General features: G+C 34.0%; 1 protein-coding gene across 1 annotated transcript in view; it reads left to right on the top strand.

Moving 5' to 3' along the window:
- Positions 1-6,524, top strand: part of LOC125646934 (forkhead box protein D3-like) — an 8,756-nt gene extending 2,232 nt beyond the window's left edge. Inside the window, exons 1-2 of the mRNA XM_048873598.2 lie at positions 1-3,524; positions 6,325-6,524. The exon at positions 1-3,524 is cut by the window's left edge and continues 2,232 nt beyond it. Of these exons, the coding sequence (XP_048729555.1) occupies positions 2,428-3,524; positions 6,325-6,328 (1,101 nt within the window). The 5' untranslated portion in view covers positions 1-2,427 and the 3' untranslated portion in view covers positions 6,329-6,524. The remainder of the gene's footprint in view (positions 3,525-6,324) is intronic.
- Positions 6,525-22,345: the final 15,821 nt, after the last annotated feature.

Raw genomic sequence — 22,345 nt, 5'->3', positions numbered from 1 at the left:
AAATCTTGATAACTGCGCAAAAATATATGCGATAAATCTTGATTTATATTCGTTAATCTTTTTATTTATATTGGATAATCTTATTGTTTATATTCAATAATTTTGATTTATATTCGATAATTTTGTTATTTACATGTACTATGAATGGTAGATTCGGCAGACGCGTAAATGTCAAAAAAGTGTTGGTGTAATTTTAGCAAGACAAGGTTATACATGTACATGTGTATACAAATTCGCAATTCTGACCAATGTACAATGTATATTCTCAGTTTATGTTCATGAGGCCCATCATGTCGACCTGCAGAGGAATCAGATCTCTGTTGCCTTGTGATGCTCTAAGTCCATTGATATGATGTGCTATAATACCGTATGCCTATCGGTGTATATTTCGTGTTATAATCCAGTAAAACCCATCTATCTATGTGTTGCGTCATGTTGCTGTAAACCCAACTGTCTCGAATACGTAGAGTACAAGACTGCCATTCTGATTAAGTTGGCACAGACACCGCCCCTTACTACCCACTGTGTTCGTGACAACATTTTATAACACTGTTTCACTTTACTTCCCATAGCATCCTTATTGTACAGTGCATTTTCAATCAGTATTGTTATGAGTCAATTCCAGACCGAACCCCTTAACATATATGAATATAATATACACATTGGCGGATCCAGGGATTTGAGAAAGGGGGAGAGGGTCTAGCATTTGTTCTTTTAGGTACTTTCACAACCTCCATCCACACCCCCATTTACACCCTTTGCTTGTGTACAAAACGTCTTAGGGGGATCTTGAGACAGTTTTTATACATGAAAATGCTTAGTTTATATTTACTATTTGTTTCCAAAGTTCTAGTCGTTCTAATCGCCATACTCATACCTTATTTCTCAATAATAAAAAAAAAAAATGCTGATTTAAAGGTTACTCCCAATAGGCTGGGGGCCACTTAGGTCCCTGAAGCTCTGCGGTAAATTGTACAAAATCCTGCATTCTGTGCATTTTTTGGCACTTTTTTTCACTTTTAAATTGTCTACCTCTTGAACAAAACTTTTATGTTGCATATACTTTTTTGAAGAATGCGTAAGTGATACTTGTATCTGACAAAAATACCGTAAATTTTTATTGATGTGTGTCGTCTTATTTATCCTAGAGTTAAATGATATACTGGTGTTGATAAATTTGAATGATGCATCTCATGTAAGTATCCACCTTTCATATTATGTTGACTCAAAGACTCGTTAAAATAGAAAAGCTCTTACTTTTTGGTCCGCGAAAAGAAGTGGGAGGGGGTGTTCGGACCCCCCCCCTCACCTTCTGGATCCACCCTTGATACATGTGTGTATATATGATGCCATGTAGTTAGAATGTTTAATTGTTAAAATTGTATATGCTCCCTGAGGGCCATTGATTGATGAATAAATAAATATAATATTGTGTTAGAAAACTGTAAATATATATGTTTATATGTGTTATAATCTACCGTTATTTATGTTTTATCCTGTAAACCCATGTATCGTGTGTTTGTTGTGTAACAAAACTGTAAACCGTCTGTCTATATATTACGTTAAATTACTGTAACCGTCAACCGGTCTACTTACATATAGTATTTATATGTCAGGTTATACAAAAAGTGTGAGTATAAGATAACTACTGAATTGCATTTTATGTAGAATATTAATTATTGTTTACGTACAAATCTAGTGATTTTGAAAACCTTTTCGACGTATAGTTTAAAAACCTTCACTTTATCGTTGAATTCGTTATTATTTTTTAAATTTCATTATTGTTGTACAGTATGCTTGTTTGTGATGCGAGATTTGTTGACATGATTATATTCCTGGATATGCTATGAAATACCTCTAAACTGAATGTAAATGCACGTCATTTTAGAGCTTCTTGCTACTTCTTTCGCTATTCATGTACATTTTTTTTAAATGAAAAAAAAAGGGGGGGGGGAGTATATAATTTATGTGTATTTTATGTATTAAATGTGACCTCTTCGCAAATTTCATCGTTGGTCACAAGAAGCTTTTAAAAGCGATGGAGAATTTATTAATTTATTTTTTAACTGTCGTTATTCATTGATATAATCATGTTTATTATAATACCGTCCATGAGATACAGGTACATCTAAATGTGTGCCTAATTAATGTTATAGATTTAACCGACACTTTCCGTAAACTTCTATAATTAAATTTCCATGGCATCTGTACCGAGTCATGTACCGCCACACCACTCACGCTTTCTCTCTGCTGCACTGGCCTGTCATTTGAGATCCATGTATTTGCTTCTGAAGCAGAAACTGACAACTGCAACCCCGCCCTAACAACTCCCTCCACTTACCACGTGATCAAAGATAGACAGAAAGACGTCGAAAATTTATATTATATTATATGCTTCATTAGTCAAAGGTATGTTTGGTTCTCAAAATGTCGGAGACTACAAACGAAATTTTGTCAAGCTCAGCCTCCAATGATAGTTTGTATGAGTTCAAAATGCGGCTGATGCGACCTCCAACAAAATTTCTGGAATCAGGATTTAGTGAAAACAATTTTGATAACAAAATATGGAAACATTCTTTTTTGCCGAGCGAATTTTCATCGAATTGTAAATATGGATCAAAGGTTTCGTTTGGAATTGCAGCAAGACTTGAGAACACTTCGAATTGTAAAACTGTTGAGAACGAAGAGGACGAATGCGTGGAAACCAAGAAAATTAAATCAGAAAAGTTTGAGGAAAATTCTAAATCTTCTACTGGAAAAGTGAAAATTGAAGATGAAAACAAATACACAGATCCTGATCAAAAACCACCCTTTTCTTACGTAGCTTTGATAGCCATGGCGATAAAAGAATCCACGGAAAAACGTCTAACGCTCAGTGGAATATACCAATTTATCATTAGCAAATTTCCATATTACGAGAAAAATAAGAAAGGCTGGCAAAACAGTATTCGCCACAACCTAAGCTTAAATGAATGCTTCGTGAAAGTTCCCCGCGAAGGTGGTGGTGAGAGAAAAGGAAATTTCTGGACCTTGGATCCGGCGTTTGAAGACATGTTTGAAAAAGGAAATTACCGCCGTCGCCGAAGAATGAGGCGTCCATATCGCGCCGCTTTATCTCTTCCCAAACCCATATTCTCCCCAGACAGCCACTGTGCACCTTACAATCAATTCTCCTTCACCAAGCCTTATTTTTCTCCCCCACCCTACTCACAGTATTCCCAATACCCCGGATGGGCTCAAGCTTTGGCGCACAATTCTTCACAAGGAATGGCGAGTGCTATGAACCAGATTAACAACTACAGCTCTTGTACCCAGGGTCGAGTTCCACCACCGGGTACCTCACTGACACAGTGCAGCTACAACGCAATGCAGCAAGCCATGCAGATATCCCCATCACATGCCCCTACATACACACAACTGAATGACTACACCGCCGTCCCCACCCCCGGGACGGGATTCCCCTTCGCCTACAGGCAACAGAGCGACTCGCTGAATCATATGCATTACACGTACTGGAGCGACAGGTAGACCCGTTGTTTTATCTCGAGTTTCATAGTAAATAAAGTTAAAATCATTATTCAAAGTTTATCTTAGTGTTTTTAGGTAAATAAATAAACAGGTTGGTTTATATCAAGTGAATATTATCAAGCATACTTTTTTAATGTGTGGCAACACTGATAAGAGTATCTTTGTTTTTGTTTTTTTGTCTGAAAGACCATCCATGTGCTACTGCATTTAAAACCGTTATCATAAAAAAAAAGTATAAACATTTCATTTTTTTTTTAGCCTTGTGTTTGATTGGAAACTACATTATGTATTTGGATAGGTTAATTAAAGGAAAGTTGCATATAACTGTGTATTTATTTGATTCCATACAATTATTTTTTATTTAACTATTATTATTTATTTATTTTCTTTTTAGGAAGAATTGAATAAAAAAAATGTTATTTAAGAGAAAAGGTTGATTTTCCTATACTTTCGGTAACTTGTAAATAATTAATTGAATTATTCAGCTCATGTAATGGAGCACTCCGTTAGAAATAAATTGATCTGAGATTTTTCACAAACATTAAATACATCAACTAATTTTATACGTACATTTTAAATTGCATGAATGACCCTTCCAGATATTTAACATTCGACGTGCACGTGTATAATTAATTATTTGGAACTGTTTTGACTATTTTAATATATATACATGTATTTGTCAGTTCATGAAATGTGTGTTAACATATACATGTAATACATGCGGTAGTACCTTAAATTCTTTTAGAATATAATGATGACTTTAAAACTTAATTAAACAGTATCCAGAGAACAAAACGTACTTTTTAGAAATCAGACTAGACCTCTTCTTCAATTGTCCATCCTAACTGCTAAAAAACCGCATCTAAATATCCATTGCTTGTGTACACACACTCACTTCAGAGCTTTTCAATATGTATCTATCATTTAACTATTTTCATCAAACTGAAATCGAAATTATTGTAAGACATAATTTGTCTGCGTTGATTGAAATAAGATTTTTTTTTTTTTTTTTGCCAGTGTAGGATGTAACCCCTCGCCGTTTTCGTTAGATTAGAATTTTTACTTTACTTTTTTAAACTAACTTTCTGCGACAAATTGCCAAATAGTATATCTTATAATATTATAGACAGTATCCACGCTCTACCAAAATAAATTAATTAATAAACTAAAAGGGAACAAAACAAAGCCAACCAATTAGAAAGATCGTAATGCTGATTAAGATTATATATATTGTTTATTCACCAACAAGCAATTACAACAAGCAATTAATTATAACAATGAAAATAAACAACATTATGTTGCAGGTTTAAAATGACAGAAAGTCCCACAAGGATTGCGTTCAATATTGTTATAACACAGGTTGCTATATACATGTACATGTATATGCAACAAAATATTACTTACATCTTTAAAACGGGCTTCCTTACGACTTTCGCAAAATCATATAAAACAAGAAATATATCAACAATCTGTTTATTCTGAAGTTTATTTAGAAAATTACAATATGTGCTTTTCATGAATTACTTGAAGGTTATTCTGCAATATTTTAGATAAAATGAACATTTACTGGATATTATATTTTTTCTCTCCAATTCTTTTCTTCCACTTAATTTTCTGGAGTCAAAAATAATTTTTGAATTATATAAATAGCTTTATTATGTATGTATAATTATGCATAAGAGGAACTGCAAAATTACCATTTCATATCTCTTTCTCCATGGAGAGCTAATTTGCCGTGCGTTGTGTAATTAGTGATTTATCTGATTGTACATGATAGTATATGATTCTCGCCCACCGATATAACAAATAAGCTGAGAAATTCTAACGATGGTCCCGCGAGACCCCCATTCGTAAATCTGTAGTAGAGCGGGTGATCGCGTGCAGGTTTTTGTTTATCCTTATTGGCCAACTGTTTATTTTGCATCTGTTTTAGTGGATAATCTCCATGAATATGAAACCTACGCGGTTGTAAGTTACATTCAGTAGATTTTTGTCCTATGTTTCTCGTGCCCAAGACAAGCATAATGAAACAAACAGGTTATTACTGTACACAAACTCCCGGTACATGACGTATCTTTTAGATAGAATAATCATGGTTCAGCTATGAGTAGTTAATTTAAATTTATTTGTTAATTTCCGTAAAATAAACAAATAATGATCATGAATAGATAAATACGATTTTAAACACCATGTGTAATGTACATGTAGTAAAACGACACAAAATTAATACTAGCAAATATCCAAATTTAAATGTTCATCTTTTTTCAAGAATATATATAGCATGAAAACTGCATGGTACATTAGAAGGGTAATGATCGGACAAGGTTATAATAATATATTCTTTTTAAATTTTGTGAAAACAAAAGTTATAGATAATATTCTTTCTTTTACTCGTGCTAAACGTTAAAAAATTCAAATAATGCAGAAGAATTGAATATTGAAAATATTTAATGAATAATATGATAAATATACAAAACATAACACAATTTTCTACTACAATAATGTGATTACCTAGCACTGCGATGGTCTGTGTTTGATTTGTTTGTTCGCATTTTCCCCTTTCTGTTTATCATTATAATAATAATAATGATTATTTTTTATTTATTATTGTTGTTTCATATTATTTGTGGTTGGTTGGTTGTTGTTTTTTTTAAAAAGTTATTTACAGTACATAATAATTGAATTTTTTTTCTTTTCTATTGTATATAAATATTTTCAAGCGTGCATTTACAATAATTATGTTCAATATATTAGTGTAAAAACGATTTATAATTTATAACTATTTTTCTTCTTCAGATGAATGAGGGAAAAAGACGACAGATGAATGAGGGAAAAAGACGAGGAAGACAGAAAATAACACTGTGTGAGGAATTCAAATCTAGACATGAATTCGTCGTTCAATTCATCTATGCACCTGTGCTGATACATTTTATATATATACTAAAATAATTTATTTGTAGCGACTGATTCCCATAAAATAAATTGCTTAAAATAAATATATTGTTGTCGATTTCCACGGAAGAAAGGTAAAGGAAAGTCTAGAAATTTATTTGAATTGGACACCACTGATCGCGAGATTGCCTTTTATTTTCATAATTCACCCGCATCAGGAGAAACAAATAAACACGGATTTGAGTCCATGCTGTGAAGGAAATGCGTGATTACAGAGACATATGCTTAATTCTATCCAGCTGATGCAGTCACACGCAAACTTCTTTTTTTCCTAAAAAAAAAAAAATCACTCCACATAGATCTCGTATTTCCCTCGGAAGAAAAAGAACATTTATTTGATGGTTTACTTCAGCGGCTTAAATAGTTTCTCTCTTCATGCTTATCCTTATTTCTACAGAGATGTAAATATAGTGATAACAGATTCACCCGTAATCAAAGAAAAACAATGTCAGCTATGAGACTGTAAATGTGGACCTTTATTGCACGTAAGATATACAATCTTATGATAATTATATTTCAAATATCGTTTATTTTAAACCTTTATGTAATTTGCATTGATGCTATATTGAGGAAAAGAATACCCCCATCAACATATGCGCATTTAACTTTTAGGTTAAAAATAAATTGCATTCGGGTTTTCTTTCAAACTTTCCCGCCTAGACTAGAATAATTGTTATATATACATATATAACAACCATGGTACATTGTATGACCCTGGCAATCGAGAATGAGTGCAGGAAATTTAAAAGCTTAAACCAGTCGTTGTAATCAAGATGTAAAATATTTCAGAAGAATTGTGCAGACTTCTTACTCGCTTCAAAACATTTATGTAAATTAAATGTATTTGGATGCGCATGACCTCTAAATCAGGATATATGAGCTAAGTGACCTATGAATTGATTTATATATTTCTAGACCAGAGAGGCCCGTCCCATTATATTTCTAGACCAGAGAGGCCCGTCTCAATATATTTCCAGACCAGAGAGGCCCGTCCCAATATATTTCTAGACCAGAGAGGCCCGTCCCAATATATTTCCAGACCAGAGAGGCCCGTCCCAATATATTTCTAGACCAGAGAGGCCCGTCCCAATATATTTCCAGACCAGAGAGGCCCGTCCCAATATATTTCTAGACAAGAGAGGCCCGTCCCAATATATTTCTAGACCAGAGAGGCCCGTCCCAATATATTTCTAGACCAGAGAGGCCCGTCCCAATATATTTCTAGACCAGAGAGGCCCGTCCCAATATATTTCTAGACCAGAGAGGCCCGTCCCAATATATTTCCAGACCAGAGAGGCCCGTCCCAATATATTTCTAGACCAGAGAGGCCCGTCCCAATATATTTCTAGACCAGAGAGGCCCGTCCCAATATATTTCCAGACCAGAGAGGCCCGTCCCAATATATTTCTAGACCAGAGAGGCCCGTCCCAATATATTTCTAGACCAGAGAGGCCCGTCCCAATTTATTTCCAGAGAGCTACAGATCTACATCTTACACCGAAGTATTTAGTAAGAGTTATAATTATTCATAGGTGGCAATGAAGTATAAAATTCACCTTACATTCTTGTGTGTATCATTACATAATGCTTACTAATAATAATGTGTTACCACACACACACAGAAATGAATATATGCTGAAGCGCTTTGTTTGATATCCTTCTATCCTTTCTAATTTACATAATTACCGGTGATGGATGTAACAATTGTATTCATACTCCATGTTTAACTACAGATTAGGAATAGACGTATTAATATTTACACCTTTCCCTATTTTGCCAACAACAATCTTCTGGATAATGTAAACCTTTGACTGACGGTACTGTGCGTTACTGCATTGTCAAATAGTCATCGACTTTGGTACAGTTTGAACAGTCACTACTTCGTTTATCAGTAGAAATTAACCGATAAGAAATTGATCAGGCAGGGAAACCGAATATTGTTTCAATCAAGTAACACCCCATACCAGAGAACATCAATACATGACGAAAACATAAGAAATTCACACCCGGCGTCTGGGCATAGTTGAAAACTAAGATTAAATTACGGTATATGTCGTGTAGGTTTATCAGTCCCTGCCTCTTTTGTACTCTTATTATTTTAGTGACCATTGGTCCATTATGCTCAGATGCTCATCTTAAGAGGGTTAGGTTTTTTCTTGCCAAAAGGTTGGCACACTCCTTGCAAAAATAATTTGGTACCACACATGAGAATGGTGTGTGTTAAGATGTATTCATCGCTCAGACGACGTATTTTGGGCATTTGCACCTTTTTGTATGATGACATAATTCTTAAAAGCCGCCATTATGACTCCAATTTTTGTATGCGATGATTCAATTGTTGTACACCCCCACCCACCCACCCATGAAGTGACCGGGGCATATGGTGTTGCCCTAGCTTTTCCGTCCTTCCGTCATCATTCCGTTTCTGTTCATTATCTCTGCTGACATCATGAGAACATCCAGGTCTAGTCCTTATTTGGTTCTGGTTAGATAATTTTGACACATTTGTGCCCCCTTGGACTTTTGAACAATTCCGTTGATTCTTTCAGTCAAACATGGACATTTTGCTTTGAAATTTGTGATATAGATATATCGTAAAGATTTTTTTATTGACCAATCAAGGGCCCTATAGATATTGACTAATCAAGGGCCCTATAGATATTGACTAATCAAGAGCCCTATAGATATTGACCAATCAAGGGCCCTATAGATATTGACCAATTAAGGGCCCTATAGATATTGACCAATCAAGGGCCCTATAGATATTGACCAATCAAGGGACCTATAGATATGTCATGAGATTATTATTTGGTTCCAGTCAGAAAACTTTTGGCAGAGTTATATCCTCTCTCTCTCTCTCTCTCTCTCTCTCTCTCTCTCTCTCTCTCTCTCTCTCTCTCTCTCGTTTTTCCCCTTCAAATTATAGATCCTGGGGTAAGGGTAGGACTAGAAAAAGTGATCAAATTTTATGCAGTACAAAACTACAGACAAGAAAGTAGTTTTTCAATAATCTTCTTCAGAACATCAATACCATGTTAGTAGTATAAATTGATGCATCCCTAGGCTATGTGGATTCAAGCTCGGTTAAGTCATGACCCCGTGGAGCTTAGGAGTGGTCATGATATGGGTTTAAACTTTTTCGTGGTAATAAAGAGGGCAAAAAATCCTAGGATTGGGGTCATAATATTGAGCCAAAACATTTTGTGGATATAATGAGAGTATTAATTATTTTCTTCTGAAGAACAGCGGGGCCAATGTGACTCAGGTGAATGGTATCGCCCATGAGCCCTTTGTTAAGGTCACATCCGAAAGACTTGGACTTCTTCTTCTAATACTGGACGCTTGGTGAAGGAACAGTCATGATGCTTTGTTCTTGAGTTTTACGAGGTGAAGACTCGAACCCGGGTTCTCCTACATGTGTACACACTGGGCCACCGCGACTAGTACGGTGATTAAGTTCACAAATAAATGAATTAGCAAACGTTCGTGAAACTGGGTCCCGAACACTAACTACACCACTGTAGACTATGTCAAGGTAAATGAACGACATCAGTCATCATTTACATATCACGAGTGACGATTGATTGGGGACGTGGCAAGGCCACCTAATTTCATTTCATGCATTATATAATATTTAAGTTTATGACATGGTTGCATCACCGAACAAACTCTGTAAACTGCTCCCGTCAATTTGCAGACAATAGTTACCACCTGTTCATAGTGTCTGCCTCCATCAAATCAAGCGACAGGTTAAGATAAAAATGATATACCACCTTCAAAATTCCTTTCGTACTACTTAAGGATTTTCTCTAACTACAGACTTTTTTCCTAGTTCAACATAAAATTGTATGACAGTCCGCAGCTACCACCTTACGTTCAATTTCATATTTGAGTTGAGATTGAATTCAGGTTATCTATGGGAGGAGCTAATTTTTTCCGTTACTTGCAAAAAAGTGAAAATAACGAACAGTAATCAATCTCGAATTCAAAATTAAGAGTTGGGCACACACAGACTCCTGGATACACCAGAGGTTGGATCAGGTGTATAGAAGGAGTAAGCATCCTCTGTTGACCAGTCACACCCGCCGTGAGATCTCTGTCTTAATCAGGTAAACGGAGTAATCCGTAGTCAAAATTGGTATGTAATGAACGGCCTAACAACTGGTATGAAACACGTCAGACAGTATTCGACCCAATGACAGGTTGTATTTGTAAATTTATTAGATCGATAATAACGACCATTGAATTTGTAAAATGGTTGTATAAACTTTAGAGACTATTGACAGGGGCGGATCCAGGAATTGCGGTTACTGGGGGCGCCACTTTATGAGACAGGGAGTCCAGGGGACGAAGTTCCCGAAAGCTCCTGGATTTTAAAGATTTTATAGGGTTTGAAATATGTCTCCTATTTAAGTCTTTTGTACTATTTCGATCATTTTTGATAAGGTGAACTTAATGTTTTCCAGAAACCCTTTAAATTTGCGTCATTTTATTAAGTTCTCCCAATAAAGTTAATCAAAAAATCAAAAGATTTTGTCATTTATTTCTCCGGGAGTAGGAGAAATTATTGCTTCTTTTATTGTTTAGTACATTTTTCTAGACAAGATACCACGATTTACCTTAAATTTGAAAATTTTAGTGGGGGCGCGCGCCGGCTGCCGCGCGCCTTTAAATCCGCCACTGATTGAAAACACGAAACACCAGCTTATTTGTCAGTAGCTTACCTCGATTTAAGAATTGGTCATACTAAATATGCTCCAGTGTATTGAAATGCGCTAACACTATATGTAGGTGATAATGAACATTGTTGCGCACATATTATAAGTTGACCATGGAGAAGGTTAGGTCATCCCGCTTGTCACAAAGTTGAGGTGTTAGTTTTCGTCGTTAACATCTATTCTCAATAAGATACCTAAATGTGACGCAAATGTGGAAGACTGTGGTGTCCTTTATTTTGAGTTAACTGGGATATATTGAATCAGAATATGAATGAAAATGAACTTCGTTAATAGATAAAATGTCGAAGTATCTAATTGTTAGTTGAAGGGTAGAGCAAGATATTTTTTCTCATCAAGTAGAAGCTTATGAATAAATTCTTCCTCATTGAAATAAAAAAAGGTCAGCTAATAAAGGAGCACAACTCATGCCCATGGAAATTTCAAATAACCGTTGAAATACTTTATCACCAAAGACCAAGTAAATATTGTCAAAGTGGAACTCTAGCATCTTTTTAATATCAACTCAAGATAACTTGTGTGTAGAATAAGAGCGGTGTTTAATAGATAATAATAACATTTCCGTATTTTGTATTTTTGTCTTTGATGTCAAAAAGCCTAGTCTTTAATACCTCGTGAGGAGTGGTGTTGTAAGTTGTTGAAAAGTGATACGTTTACATGCTGTTGATTTGTGAAAAGTTTTGTGATCTAAATTTTAAGAATCCACATTTGATTTACACCACTTCTTGCATATGTTGTGATACAATCCATCAAAGTTTTCTCCTTTTAAGTAGTTGATATATATTAGTGAGGAGGGAAGATGGGGGCTTGCTAGAACATTTTCTGGATCCAGAAATGTCACTCTGTTTTTAAGGGTTTTTGTGAAGTTTTGGAATCCAATATACATGTAGATACGGTAACGCTATCCGTCTCATTGGTTGGGATATCAAAAGTGTTTAAATCTGAAGCGTAATTTTGAAGAATTTCAGCTTTTATAAGGAAACTTGAGTATAAGTATTATTACTAAAGCAATGTTCGTTTAAAATGCAGTTGTAATAGTGAGGCGTACAAAGACAATGTTCTCACAATCTTTGTCAGCTGGAACCAATACATATTCCACATGTAACCTCACGTCTGGTTTACTAAATACAGAAGGATGAATAGAAAGCACTTTTGGATTAATGTGTAAGTAGAAAGAGGGTGTTGCACCGAGTGGGAATTTTCCCTAATCGGAGCTCCGTGCTAGCTCTCGTGACGTGGAACTGACCTTCATCCATATCTATACTCTTATTGCGTACACTATTTGCCATTTAAATACATGTAGGATTCCCCAGTACTAAGGGCAAGCCTAATACATTATATTTGTCAATACATTATACATGTAGTCTAATCATAATTTTTGAAATCGTGAAAATTAAATTGTCTTTTTCTTCTTCTGAGTATCAAATACAATGTATACGGTTACATGTTACGAGTGTATCAATTATCTAATATTCTATACTACTACAGTCTAAAAGCTCGTATACTCGTATGTATTATTTTCTACAACCAACAGTTGGCAACTGTTCATAACTCTGACCACAAAACAAAATATGGGAAGTTTAATATGCATTAATAAAGTTCAACATAATTCGAAGTACATGCATCTGAAAACATTGATTCACCATTATAGCAGTTTGCTACTGGAATACATATCATCTTATCCACATAAACTGTTTAACGGTTATTTACCTTGTTTGGCCTTAAAGTTTTTCTTTCAAAGCTTTGAAAAGTTCACAACGGTTTTTCGTAAAATGTCTTTGTCAACACCTTTCACTTACAGGGGCTAAGTCCGTTTTGGGCCCGAACTCTGTGATACCATAAATTATGGTATCACAGAGTTCGGGCCCAAAACGGGCTTAGTCCCTGTGCTTTCACGCAGAAAGATATACAACCTTGACTATTAAAACACAGGTATTGCATGCTGTATTCGGCGTGTTTGTTGCGAGTCCTATTCACAACCTAAACAGTGTCCAGGTTGAACTTTATTTAAAACTCGGCACATTGTAATAAACAGAGATTTGACAAACATTTATAAAAACTAGAAGTGTGTTTCAATTAAGAAAAAATCTAGATGGAAAACGTAATAAGAAAAAAAAACTGTTCGTGAGGGATTCGAACCTAATCGATTTAAAAAAGAAAACACCTTTACATATAAAAGTCGATGATCTTACCTACTTAACCACGCAATAGACCATACACTTCTAATGAAAATTAACGTACAGGTGAAGTTGAAAATAATATCAGTGAAGTAGTTTCGATTTTTAGAAATTTACAAAGAAATGCTTTCGTGAAACAAAATTTCAAAGTGACAGTTTTTTTTTTAGTGAAAAACTTGAAGAACATGTTCATGCTAAATTTATTTTTTTTCACGGAGGCAGTTTTTCTGAAATTCGGGGATACCCCTCCAATTTAACGCTAAAGATCATATAAATTGCTTATTGCTTGATTTAAACTCGAATTATTTTGGCTAAGTTTTGTCAATACACGTCTTTTAAACTTATTTTCACAAATGTTTGAATCAAGACATAAGTTCCAATTGGTTTTATCATATATTTGAATAACTTAATTTTATCGATCTTTCATGCAACACCTTTAGGGAAATTAACATGAGACGTGCAACACCTTCTTTAAGTATTCCTCTCATACTTTTTTATTCATTTTGACAAGGTATCAAGTTCCTCCTTTTCATATTAAGCTCATCGTACCACATAATCGTCAGCAGAATTTAATACAGAGATGAAGGTCTGTCGCCAATTTAGAGATCGGGGCTCTCTGAATTTCGGACCTTTTGAAATCAGTGACTTCAGGTCATCCTTTTTAACTATATCGACATCACCGGTAATGATACGTGGACTATAGTTTAGGATGATATCTAGGCACTGTAAAGCTTGTAATTAAAAGGTTTAGATGCAGTAGTAAGATTATATTTGTAAGAAATATTAGGAGCAGAACTTGTGCTTGAAATATGATGAAATACAAAACTGAACTTTTTAATGACGAAGAATGCTGCTTATGTTGACGACATTCTTTCCTTTGTTTGTAAATTTCATTTAGTGTGATTAAGAAGTATCATCATCCGTAACCCGCGGTGGTTTAAAGAGCCTGTGATGGGCAACAGCCATAACCACAGAATTCAGTCTACTAGTATATTTTAGTGTTAAAAAACCCAAGTCTGGGCTAGCTTTAGCTTCTTCAAATAACGTATTAAAAATTTGTAATCAAAGTGAAATTTTTTACAAATGTGATGCAGACTAAATTGTCTGTTGATAACAGTGAATCACACAAGGCATCGTGTATATTTAGATCTTTTGTATATACGATGTCCATGGCTACGTTTAAGTCTTTGTGCGATGGATGTCCTATCACGTGACGTTATTCCAATGTGGACTTGTCAGATTTCCCACGTTATCTATTTTATCAATACATCCATGTTGGAAGAGCAGTACCGATAGTGTCTTGACCCAGCAGTGATCTTCTCGTTGTCTATAAAACTTTAATTTAGGCTGTTACTTGTAGTATGATAGTAATAATTCTCACCCTCCTGGACAACATGGGATTATCTGAGGAATAGAAGTGTTTATAGAGTAGTTGATGACCCCCATCATTAATGTGAAGTCGAAGTTGATGAATAATTCTTCTAATTGTTTCACAGAATTTGACACCCTATATGACGAATTTCAAAATCACGTGTAATTGATATTTCGCATACCACATTCTGCAACATATATGAATAACCACGTAAGAAATCAAAGTTATAAACTAATTTTATAGTAAATTATTAATGAGATAGTGTTGTACAAATACGCTAATTTTCATCAATTGTCAAGATGTGGTAGAGGAATTACGGTATCTGAACAATTTCAGAACAGCCCTCGTGATCTTTAAAAGTCCACTGCGAATTTTTAGATAAGTGCACGCCTTATATAATCAGGAAGTAGAAAAATCTAAGAAGAATATTGTTCACATTTTATAACAAACGTAGTGACTGGATTGTGTTCACATCTTCACTTCCGTTGAAACAGATTTGAAAAATAAAATCATAATAAAAAAAAATTCTAACAAAAATGACCAAAGGAAATAAATGGTCATACTCAGTAAACAGTTCTTTACTGAAATCCAGCAAACTCTATAAATCGTGTATGATTTTTGGTAAACATTTACAGTTGTTGAAAATTTCTTTTTCATGTGTTGGATAATCAGGTTTAGATTCAATATCTAGTCGACTAATGTTCCATGATACCTAGTGTTGTATATTATTACGACAATTTAAAAATTTTCCCAAACACAAATTACACTAGAAATTTATAAATAATCCTATCATCAAAAGAAAATATTGCTATATCAATTCAACATTGGAGTCGATGGAAATTATATACAATGTACAGGTATCCGCATGTTTTTGACAAATGAAAGGGAAAAAATACCCCATAATTGATTTATTAAGAAAGCTCCTGGTAAAATGTCATCTATTCCCATTATCTACATGTATTACAAGTACAAGATGGAAAAACTATATATACATGTATCATCAGGTCATTTTAAACGTATAGAAATTACTTTTTAAAAAATCAATATGAATCTAACATGCGAGCCGAACCGGACTATAAAACGCTGCCATTAATCTGATAAAATTCTGCAGCTGAATTAGAGTTTCCAGTATTACTCAGATAAAACTTTTTTTCTGGTTCAACACATTCAGGTAAAACGTCAAAAGGAAACCACTGTGGAGTTTTGAATAGAAAAGAGGAAGATTATATGATCTCCTTTCTACTGAATTATACTGTTACAAAAATCAAAAAATTTAAATATTACAATCAATGAGTCAAATTTGTTGACATATACTGAGGTCTCCAAGAAATTCCACTTAAACTATGAAAGGGTACATGAAAATTTTCTCTTTAGCATCGGAGATCGGTATCCAAGTTCAAAAGCGAAATAAATTATTTCAGAGCTAAATTAACTAATGCGGGCATGAAAACGAAAGTCGGATAAAATAATGCATTTACCAAGTACATGTATAGTCACATTTCTTTCCCCAAATTTGAAATGCACAAAACATATTTCTCTAGATCTTAGTATCAAATACAGACTATGACATACTATTCATAATATTTTCATGTAATTTTCCAGTGTATGACGTCTGTATGTTTTGGCTCCATGATATATTTTTTTCAAATCGTCTTTCATATTAACAAAATAAGACCGACATAATTATAACATTTCTTTGTTGCTTGAAAAAATGTCTTTCACTATATACCTGTATATATAAAAGCACTTTGTATAGATGTTTTGTAATTTGAATACTGTTTCCACTATTAAATCAAAAGACAAAACAGAAAATTGTGATCAAGTGATTTGTATTTTCATGATTCTTTTAAAAAAATAAATAAATAAATTTGAAAATACATTCTCGGATGATTTTGCCATTTTTTGGATCCACCAACCGATGACTTCTAAAAATAAATAAATAAATAAATAAACAAATAACAGTAAAAAAAAAAAAAAAAAAAAATAGCCCACACACAAAAATCTCAACCAAATAAAAAAAAACCCACCAAAAATAAAAATAAATAAATAAATATTTTTTTAAAGCCCAAAAAATGTAATCTGATCGCATTGGAAATTTAAGAAACTTATAAATTCTTCAGTAAATATAAATACAATAGTAAGTCTTTTCCGATTAGAGGGGGGAAATCGAATAGGAATGTCTTACTAATACTTTAAGAAAAATATCCTGTCTATGTTCCAATCTTTATTTATATCATTTATTATCATATTATATATTCATCATGATTACCTAGTTAGATTCACCAATAACAGGTGGTTCCGAAGCCCGCATAAATCCTTAAAAATCGTATTATGTACATACAGATCAAAACTAAAACCTCTGCCGTTTTGGCTTCCATTTACATTTAAGTTTGAAATCTAAATTTCAAGTGACAAAATACACTAAACCAACAGGCGATGCCACTCGCTTCTAGAAATGAGTGAAGCTCCAATAATATTGTCGGAAATAAATAGCAAAAAAAAAAAAAAAAAATTAATAAAATACTAATTGTAGTATGTATTACATGTATAATTTTGCAACTTCCCTAAAAAACAATTTGGGAAGGTAAGGTATATCGCCCATACACGATATACATGTACAATATGTACTAGTAATATTGATCAGTGTGAGGTTAGATGTCGGTTAAAAGTATCCAACTAGTTTAACAAACAACATGCACATGTCCGCTGTCTCTTCACTATTTTGACTTATGAATACATATTATATAGTATTGAGTGACATGCTCACTGGCTGTTTTATATTGTGATATTCGTACAATCCTTAATCTTATCATGTATCTATATACATAACTGACGAAATTCACTGTGACATTACACTGGTTCTTGTAGTACATGTATACATGTCTTGTTGTAGAGGCTTTTCATTGTATATGCTTATGCTTTCATTGCACATACATTGAGATTTCTGCCCCTGAGAGCGAAGATCTTAGTCACAACTACTGAACCGTACAAGATAGATAGTTCATTTGTGTTTTAATACTTTTAAAACTAAAAAAAGGAAATTGAAAAACTGATCTACATTTCTCCTTTTCTGCTTTGTTCCGTTGAAAACTACATCCACCTGAAAATAGTGGGAGAATTCAACAGAAAAGTTATTATTTCTAATGTATTTAATTATTTCAATCATGGGTTTTATCTTCAAGATCTATGTATACATGTACATGGCAGATAAATGACCCAAAATATCGGTAAATGACACGAGAAAAGGGATGTTTCAGACGGACTTCGTTTCCTATTCCGCCCGCTGGAGAGCTAATCTTCGAAATCCATTATTGTATTTTGAAACACTAGCCGGTTCCTGTAGCAATATTTAAGTGATCAGCAGCGATAAGAACAAACAACGGTGCTCGGGTCCAGCACCACCATCAGATCCCTTAATTACTTCAGAACAACGTTAATCTACTTTTATCCTAATGCCCCCTTGCAAATGAACAGTCAGCGGAAAAGTTTTGACACACGCATCCAAGCAAAGTAAACATTTTGACAAATATTGGCTTACCTCAAAGATTTTTTCTGAGTTTTTTGTAACCAAAATGCAATTGGCGCGCACGCTTTCTCTCAGTATAGTATGGGGATGCTTGTTTTTCCAGCGCATGTCATATAAAAAGTTAATTTTATAACGAAAACAAATAATCCTAATGGTATTTTCATTGTTTAAATGAATCTTAATGTTCTAATGCCTTAGAGAACGGGAGCAGGAGCCCTAGTATAAAGGATAGAAATAAAGATATGATAAATATACAGAACATTAAATAAATATGACAGCAAATTAAAGCATGTTTTAATTACTAATTACAGTCCTTTAGTATATAGTAAGAAACTTTGAAATCGCACCACACAGATGACGAAGTTTCCAACTCATTCTGATACGATTTTGACTATTCTATGCATGATGACGTCGAGCTTTATTACATATCGGCTTGAGCATCACTGAAGAGACATTATTTGTCGAAATGCGCTTCTGGTGCATCAAAATTGGTACCGTATAAGTTTTACATATAAATTAGAAGGTATGTGAATGATTTTGAAGAGATTTATAGAAAATCATTTTCCACGAAATGTTCCTAAGAATGATAATACATGTATTTTAAAAAAAATATTGTATTCAGCATTGAAACCAAGATGGGTTTTAAAAAGTTTTTTTGTGTTTGTTTTGGAGGGGTTACATTTCAGAGGAAAAGAGATACATAGATATTAGGGGAAACACAGCCAAAGGGGGTATGTCAAATACAACAACAAAATTCTGATAAGGAATAGTAAAAAAAAAAAGTGGTTTTTTTTTTAAAGATTCTCATTAAGGAAAGATAATTTTAATCCCACTTTTAGACTATCATCAAACTCTGCAAAACATTGTTCTACCAATATAAAAATTGAAAACCATCTGAAGAAGTGCTAATGATAAATTCAAGTATATATAGGGTAAATTTTTTAAAACCATTTCATGATTAAATATCTTGGAGTATTCATTATAAGACGTTTCATATCCGTGGTGTGCATTAAAAATCAATATGAAACAATTCGGAATTAGATGTAGCTCTCTGGGAAAATATCAGGAGAAACCAAAGAGCTACAGATCCACCCTTTATAAAAATCTTCGATCTACGGCGCAGGGTTTTCTACGCACGGTTGAGGTCTTATATCGCTGTAATCTTGCATCACCGTCTCAAAAGTTTAATATGAAAAAAATCCTAACACATTTTCACACTACACTTGTGTCTAACCATACATTCAAACATTTAATGGGTTTGCAAATTCAAGAACTTGTGAAAGATTTTTCATCGAGAGTCAGTATTCACCAACATAAGTCCAGTAACCCCTTTATAGTACAGCTTAACTACATCTCAGTTGTTTTATGTTGATAATCTATTCACTTTCTCGTCATGTTTAGAAACTAAGCATTATTTCCACTGATATGAATTAATACATGCGATATCACATCAACATGTTTTCAACAGTTCATATCATCGTATCGATCAATGCTAACGATATGATTCAGATTGTGAATAACAATATTTGCTGGTTCTAAATTGTAAATCGGGGTCAAAATAGAACAAGAATTGATTGTTACTTAATTAATAGTTAAATTACCAAAACTGGCTACGAGAACTTACCATAAGATAGCTGCTCCGCCATCTATGTTTACAGGTAGAGTGCAATAAATTTAACCTTTACCCGGAACATTTCGATGCGGATCCTATTATTTCATTATCTATTCTCATTCATTTTGTAAATGATTAATTGTGCTCCTTCACTAGCTGACCTGTTCTTATATTCTTACGAGGCAAAATTTATACAAAAGGTTCTACATAAGAAGAAAAAATCTTTTGTTGAGGCCTTCAACTCTACATTTAGATTCATCATTTTATCTCTTAACAATACTCATTTTCATTCATATTTCGATTTGATATATCCCAGTGAACTCGAAATAAAAGACATGACAGAGTACACCATATCTGCTTCTTAATACATGTAATGGATATTTTATTATTGATTGTATCTTGTTTAACGTCCCTCTCGAGAATATTTCACTCATAGGGAGACGTCGATATTTTATTAAACATAGACGTTCATGACAAATTAACAACACAACTTTATGACAAACGGGATAATTTCAGCTTCTCTATTGTCAACTTTCCATATCTATTTAGCAATATTCCATTATCTCATATAGTGTTTATGTCTATCAACTGATTGGATACGCAGGAACATGTCTTGCGTATGATCAGTTTTTTAAATCGGGGCAGACTATCGACAAATAAGTTAATATTACAGGGGTTGCAAAAGTCTTGCATTTTGCAAATTATATTCTAAAAATACCTGTCATTTAAAAGTCAAATGCTGTCTGACGTGTTTCACATCAATTGTTAGTCCATTCTTGACTATGGATTACTCCGTTTAACTGGTGTTCACGCCGAGTGTAAACGGTCGATAACACGAAAATAGAACAGACAAGCACGAAATTGAAAAATCACATACTGCGTATGCACGATAGTCATTTGATGTGTCATTCACCGCATGAAGTTTTATTTTTCAACGGAACAACAAGGTAACGACTGCCATATCGGTGATACTTTTCTAATCTGAAGTAATGAAGATATGATCTAATGGTAGAAATATACAATTTATGACTGCAGTGAGTGGTATATTCACAAATGTAAATACATATGTACTGCAGTGAATGGCATTGTCGTAGTACCGACTCCTATCTTTACAGAGAACTTTGGTTTTTAAGATTAAAGAACCAATTTAGATGTTATATAGTTATGAATAGAAAATGGGGTAAAGGTGTCTCAGCAATATATAAATATATACAGAGAGAGAGAGAGAGAGAGAGAGAGAGAGAGAGAGAGAGAGAAGAAAGAGCCTTTGATAGTTCCTCCTCTTATGCCAATCAGTATACCGGACACAACACACCGTATATTCCTATTGGTCACTTAGTAACATGGCAAAATCAGAGACTGCATATATTCCGATATAGATAAACAAACAAATAAATATTAATTAGCTAAATCATCGATGAATCAAAGAGGATATCATCAGTAAATTAAACACTTACAAGCAACGATAAACAAATTATAAATAAACAGAATATAAATAACCTTCATTATCCCCCGTTTCGTATAGTAGCCAAAGCGTGCGCGTGCTGAATAGTTTTCAGCAAAAGGGAAATATTTACATTATGTGATCATAACATCAGAAGTCTTTGTTGAATCTCACAGAGGCATATATTTATTTTTCAATGCGGATTGTGTTCACTTCTGGCGATTTATTTGCGAGTTTCAGAGGTTTCTTGAAAGACATTCGACCTCCCAGACAGCGCTTTTTTTGGGGGGAAAGGGACAAAATGAAGCATAAATTTCTCTCTTTTGTAATTACCGGTATGTATTCAGTTTCTTTTTTTTTCCCCAAAGATTATTTTTTCACCTTGGCTATGGAATTAAATGAACGGAGTGCCCTTCTATGTTGTTTTTATGTGTTCAAGTCAACATTGCATCTGCATTCATCCGGAATAATCCGTAAAAACCACGCCGTAAGCCTTGATAAAAGGAAAAGCGATATAGCGTTTCACCAATGTCCTGTTCGGTTTCCTGCCTCCAAATCGTCCAGCGTGATTTTTAAGTTTTCTCTCCAAATCTATCAGCAATAATTAGCTTTTCCTTTATTTAATCTTCCAAACAAATGCACGAATTTGTTGTTCAACAGATGTTTTAGTGTAGCTCTTAACACTAGCATATGTTTTACAAACAAGAAACTGAAACGGAAAACGTTTGCCGAAAACTCGACTAATCATCACCGAGGCGGGCGATTCGAGAGCCCGTCTAAAGTACAAGACGTGAGGGACTTTCTGACAGTAAACGATGTTGCTGTTGAAAGAACGGAAGACAACTATTTCTCCAGTGCCGCGCATGCATATACGTGCATGGTATTGCATTCCCAGAAGTTCAAATCAAACGAGCATGAACTGGGACTTGTTTCTACAAAACTTGATAATAAAGGTTTTGTTTGATTAAATGAAACCTCGTAAGATTCTGCTATAGTTT

The sequence above is a fragment of the Ostrea edulis genome, chromosome 1 (assembly GCF_947568905.1).
Source record: "Ostrea edulis chromosome 1, xbOstEdul1.1, whole genome shotgun sequence".
Lineage (NCBI taxonomy): Eukaryota > Metazoa > Mollusca > Bivalvia > Ostreida > Ostreidae > Ostrea > Ostrea edulis.
This window is presented reverse-complemented; position numbering and strand designations above follow the sequence as displayed.